The 6000-nt window shown below is 43.6% G+C and overlaps 1 protein-coding gene across 2 annotated transcripts in view; it reads left to right on the top strand.

Annotated features, from left to right (window-relative positions):
- The window catches only part of LOC112160425 (zinc finger protein 609), a 95372-nt gene that overhangs the window by 66193 nt on the left and 23179 nt on the right, over positions 1 to 6000 (top strand). For both annotated transcript variants that reach the window (XM_024294902.2, XM_036216992.1), the window contains exon 3: positions 4556 to 4781. In XM_024294902.2, the coding sequence (XP_024150670.1) occupies positions 4556 to 4781 (226 nt within the window). The remainder of the gene's footprint in view (positions 1 to 4555; positions 4782 to 6000) is intronic.

The following is a 6000-nucleotide window of genomic DNA, read 5'->3' as shown; positions in this document are numbered from 1 at the left end:
ACTCAGTTATTTTTTTGCCAATTTCATGATTCTATCAGCTGACAGTTTTTCATTAATACTCTTCAATCTGTGTTTTAGATTTAAAAAAAAAAAAGTAAAATATTACATAAAAGGATGTTTTGTGACCAATGGATATGATAATAAAATAATTTACATCTAGAAAGATTTACTCGATTACTTTGGCCACTCTTGAAACATGAGTGGAACCCAGGTTGGTGGGTCAATGAGACACTACTGTACAATAGTGTTTGTAAGCCTCACCTTAAACTCAAAGTAAAGTAATGTGCTTGGTGAAAAAAATAGCACGTCTATCAGCAAATGTCAAGTTCCAGTGTGATCAGCATTGCTCCTCTGTCAGCACTTCCTTACTACACAACAGCCACTTGATTGTCAGGATTTCCATCAGGGACTAGAAAACTCTTTTACAAGGCTTTCTACTGGAGTTGGCATGTAGCCTCAGTTAAGCAAGTGCACGTGTAGTTACCAGACAGTGCAGTTTTGAAAATCCTCTAAATACTTGGGAGGATGAAAGAAGCCTTGGAATTTAGCTTGACGTAAATGTTGCTCAAGGCTTACTTATCTGATGAGGCAAAGCTTTTGTATGCTGGTTCAGGTATAGTCACATGTGGGTTTTTGGGTTGTATAGGCCCGCTGAGGGTCATAGAGAGGAGCGGTCTGTTCAAGGCGCATCGTAAGTGCAGCTCAGGTGGGTTTTGTAGTTCTTCTGAGACTTGTTGAAATGGAACATACAATTGTTGTGTGTGTGTGTGTGTAAGTGTATCAGGAAGTATTCATGAGGCCATTGTAAGTTATATGCACTTATGATGTATGGTAACACTGTTGTATGGTCCCTTTAATTTTAGAAAAGAACAAAATCTTTGACACACATGTGTGTCACCTACTTCACCCTTACTTTACTTGTGTTCTATAAGTGTTCACTACATCCTATTACTCACAGCAATGTGCTTGAACATCTTTACTCTACGGGCTCACCGAGCACCTCGCTATTTGCTTTTTTTTATCCACAGAGAGCCTGGATCTTGCTGTAATGAATGTTGTGACTAAGGTCCCAATACTCTTAACTACTTTTAAAGTACCCTTCCCCCATTTTCAACAGTCATACACAATGCACAATTCTCATAAATAATTAAAGATATGTCAACACTGCTCTTGATAAGGTGTGTTCGAATGGCCACTTCTGATGGAAAGTCAAAACTCTTGCGTTCACGCATAGTTACGCAAGTTTTTTGGCTCTACATAATGTGTGGCCAGTGAATGCGCATTGCAAGTTAAACAAGGTTGAACTTGACCAATTAGGGACTCGGATTTGGTATTAACACATGGCTTATGTCCCCTTGAACCGGCAAGGGTTACAGGTCAGGTGCGATGCGGGAGTGGTCTAGCTACAGCAGAAGGCTCGTATTGGCTACTGGATGGCTACAGGCACAGGCTCTGCTGCCAACCTTGCGAAACTCCATACTCGCGTAGGCTCATGCGATAACCCACCATTCCTATAGGAAGTGCACTAATCCCCTCCTTATTCGCTGTGGCTTCCGGCGAAAATTTGAACCCAACAAAACGGATTCACAGCGCCACAAAGGCCAGATCGCAGAGGTCAAACGTGATCATCTGCAGTGGGATTTCCTTTCCTACTTTTAAACTTATGTGAAGACTGCGGCACTCGTGTCAGAGCCGTAATACTTGCTGTATGAACCCGGGGTAATTCATGGAAGTACCAGCTGTTTGAAAATTGGTCATGGTGGAGAAATTATTAATTGCGTTCTGTACCTGGTTGAAATTATAGGACAAGTCTTGTATATCGGAATAGAGCTGTGGAAGAAAAAGCCTGGAGTCAGATTTCCACCTCTTCAACATTTTGCACCAAGCATCTTTCAACTACAGGTGGTGGACATGCTATAATATTGGGTAATGATAGTCTAGTGTGAACACCATATGCTAAAATGGACATGTGAGTCATGTTTAATGTGAGTCACATGTCCGGTGTGAACATAACTCTTAGGCTAAGGCTTAAGCTACATACACACTGCCCTCTGCAACGCACATTCAAGCTGCCACTTCTAATAAAAAGTCTATGTAAACGAGTGTAAAAAATATATCGGAAAAGAGCCATGAAAGAAAAAGCCTGGAACAAGATATTTGACCTACTTAAACATTTCACACCAATCCTCCTCCAAGTGTAAATGGTGGACATGTGCTAGTACACAGTAGAAAAAGAAAAAGTAGCCCCTCTCTGCTTGTCCAATGTGAACACCACGGAGTACATGTGCGCCACATGCACAGTGTGTCCTTTAGACAGATTTATAATCCCATTATGAGAGGGATAATTTTCTCTCTACCATTACTTACTACCTCATTAATTCTTTGTCATGTGTATTTGTATTTAAAGTTTGAAGCAAACAGATTTAATAAAGAAAGAAAGAAAAAAGAAAATAAATTTGTTTTCACATTTACATTTTTTACTCTTATAACTTCCTTATTGACACTGTTTTCTTGTTGTGCCTCTGACCTCCTTTTTTTTATTCAAAACTGCATGAATAGTTTTGTTGTTCAATGGCTCTACTGGTTATCCTTTTGTACCATTGTGCTGCGTAGTAACAGAGATAGGAGTGCTCTACGGCTGCTCGAGTCAAAATGGCGAAACAGGATTTTTCACAGCGATGCATCTGTCAATCAACCAACTGTGAGATCCTGATATCTCACGTGCAAGAAAGCAGCTTCTTGGCACTGTTGCATCTCTCTTTGGTCTGTCTGAATTGCTAAAAGGCAACAGCAGAGGTTGAACAGCAGATCTTTTTTTTCTTTCTTGCCAATATAGCCCTACCGCTGTGTGAAAACCACTTGTGTGAGAGGGTTTATTGTGCGGTCTTCTCTTTAGACGTCTGTGTCTCTATGAGGTCCAGGAACAGCGTGTGGTGACAGCTCGGGTTATTACCAGTCCTGTCTCATTCACTCAGCTGGCCCGAAGCTTGGCCACGACCGCTTCAGAATGTGACACATGCTGATTACGATGTCATTAGCCCTCACTCTCCCCTGCTACGACCGTTATTTGTTCTTCCTCTGAGCACAGGAAGAAGTGGACCGTCCACAGAGATGCCCGTAAACCGTGAAGCCATCTTTAACGACAAACCCTGAGCTCATTTTAAATTTTGTGAGGAAGATCAAATAAAACTCAAATCTTCCTTCTTTATGTTCTAGAAATTAGTCTTTAAACTTACAATACTCTTTATGAGTCTTTGTTTGATAAAAAATCTTATAAAATGATGGTGTATATCAGCAGTGAGGCTCAATGCTTAGTTACAACTGTTCCTCTGGATTTACATGATTGGTGCAAGCATTTACTGGTGAGATTTCTGTACTGATAGCTCTGCAGAGCTGTTATGATGCTGTGCTCGTACACTTTTCTGAAGTGTTTGCTCATCAGCACTACATTAATCATGCAAACTTGCCCTTAAGCATCCAGCAAGGTCATTATCTTTTACTCAGTGTTGGGGAGGTTTGCCCACATTGCCACTTCAGCTGTTTGATTCTGCACCAAAGTGGTGGATCCAGTCCCTAAATGGACTTAATATGGTCAATATTCCTTTTACAACACTCTCCACATTTGGGAACAGTGAAAAGATTACAATTATTTAAAGGTTATACAGGCTTATAATGTAATGTGTCAGTTCTTGTTTAGTCATCTAAGCCTAATTGGGTCCACCATTGGCAGCACCAAGTGGTTTATACCCAATTAATAAATGTGTTGTTGGCCGCAGCATGGTATTCCTCTCGCCGCTCGGTGATAATGATTGGGGCCGCTTTAATGTTGACTGCCTGAATAAAGAGAACCAAGACTAGTGCTACTGTGGCCTCTGAATCACCATCAGTCTTCCTCTCTGTCTCTTTTACCTCCTACACATTTTTGTGCCTCCAGTTCTCTCCTTCTCTTCCCCTCATTTGCTCCCATCGCCTCCCTACCTCGCTGTCCTTTTCATTTTCCTTCTCCGCATGGACCCAGCGAGTCCTCACTGCTGTCACAGTCTGTCAGAACAGGTGAAATCAATTACTGACCCACAGCAGCCCTGCTCCCTTACCACAACTAGCTCTTTAATTGAGAGAATTAATGAGTGATCAGTCTGTGGGATGATTTTGTGTCATGAATCTGGCTTTGCCGTGTGCGAGAGAGGAGCGCTGAGGGGCTGTTGACATTCCCTGCATATCTAATTCTGTCCTTCCACAGAGGCAGTGGAGGCAGTTAAAATTCTCTCTCTGCCAGCTCAGCCTACTTATCACCTCAAAGGTTGAGGAGAAAGGTTGAAGAAAGCCACATTGCCGCACTAACAGCTGCATTGCTCCGTCTCTGCTGAGGATAGTTTTCAAGGACCACTGAAAGGCCAGAATGTCTCTGGTGTATTCAGCGCCTCCTCTCATTGTGGCATCTGTTGGCTGAATTCCAGCATCAGCTCTGTGTTTATACGGATCCTCTGAAGTGTCTTGTGTATTTCCTTCTCTGTTAACCTCCTCTTTTTTTTTCTTGTTTTCTCTCCCTCCACAGATGGAATCTCCTGTCTCCACGCCAGCTCCTCCTCCCCTCCACCTCCTGTCCACAGTAGGCAGCAGTGAAATTGCCTCACCCTGTGAGCAGATAATGGTGCGCACACGCTCAGTAGCGGTGAACACATCCGACGTGGCCCTGGCGACCGAACCCGAGTGCTTAGGGCCATGTGAGCCCGGTACAAGTGTCAATCTTGAAGGCATCGTATGGCAAGAAACTGAAGATGGTAAGAGAAGTAGCCTAATGTGTTTTTGGGGAGCTGGATTCGGGCAAAAGGGGATGCATTATTTTTACCATGGAGAATTTTAGATGTTTTGCTTATGAATAAAAACATGGAGAAGTGCTGCTCAATAAAGCCTTTTTTCATTCTTACTCTTTTGCCTATTGGATCTATCCAGATTGTGTCAGGAAATGCTGGCAGTACCAATTCATGCTTTAAATCCACACATGCTGCATAATGTTGCCAGGATAGTAGTAGTTGGCAGTTTGTTCTGAGGTGGCTTTGATTCATGCTTTTATTTGGGGCATATATAGTGGAGTTTATGGTTTAGACATGTTCGACTGCGTTACGTCTCATAACAACGCTGGTTCTTTGCAAACCTGCCAGTTGGTGAAATGTTTGGCCCGTCTCCTGCAGTGCAGTCTGAATGAAATCCGAGACGCCGGTTTGTTCTCTGCGGTTGAACCTTCAGATTATTTAACTTTAAGATGCATCACTTACAGGTTTTGCTGGATGTGAAAAAGCACTCCTGTTTTTCTGAGAAATAATACCAACAGCAGATCTTCAAAGCATCTCTGGCTCGGTCCCTCTGCAGGCATGCTGAGTACCAATCGCCCACACATGCACAGTGCTGGGTCCTCGCCTCACCAACATTCCCAAAGTCCCTGCTATTGAGTCCCCCCTCCTCCTTCATTCCTTTTTTTTTTTTTTTGATTTTCCCATCAGCTCTGAGCTGTATCTGTTTGCCTCCCCCTCTTTTTCTCTCAGTCGCAGCTCTTTTCTGTTACCAGGCATCCAGCCTGTCACCTCTTGCCTCTGTTTCCAGGCAAACTGAGAGAGTGAGTACATGGTAAGGGGCAGAGGCAGGGGGGGTTGGAGGGCTGGTTTGGGATAGACAAGGCCACGTCTGTTAGTGACACAAACATGGCTTCGGAGCCAACAGCAGTACTATGCTGTGCTCCCCTCCTTTTCTGCCTCCCACAGAGGGATTGAGCCTCCTTTTGCCCAGACCTGCTAGCTCTGTCCATCCACGTCTGTCCTCCGCCTGCACTCACACCCTCAGGGCTGCTGTTTTGGCTAAAACAGACAGTGGTTTGGTCTGGTGGGGCTTTGTTTTCCTCTAAATCTGCTCTGTCTTGCTCAAAGGGGAGGGGGGCTTTCGAGTGGTTTTAGAAAGTGGTGAAATGGAGAGAAAAGAAGAGGAAGGGGGGGCACTCTGCAGGTG

This window comes from Oryzias melastigma, linkage group LG3 (assembly GCF_002922805.2).
Source record: "Oryzias melastigma strain HK-1 linkage group LG3, ASM292280v2, whole genome shotgun sequence".
In the NCBI taxonomy this organism is placed as follows: Eukaryota; Metazoa; Chordata; class Actinopteri; order Beloniformes; family Adrianichthyidae; genus Oryzias; species Oryzias melastigma.
The sequence above is the reverse complement of the archived record's forward strand: the minus strand, read 5'-3'. Positions and strand labels throughout refer to the sequence as shown.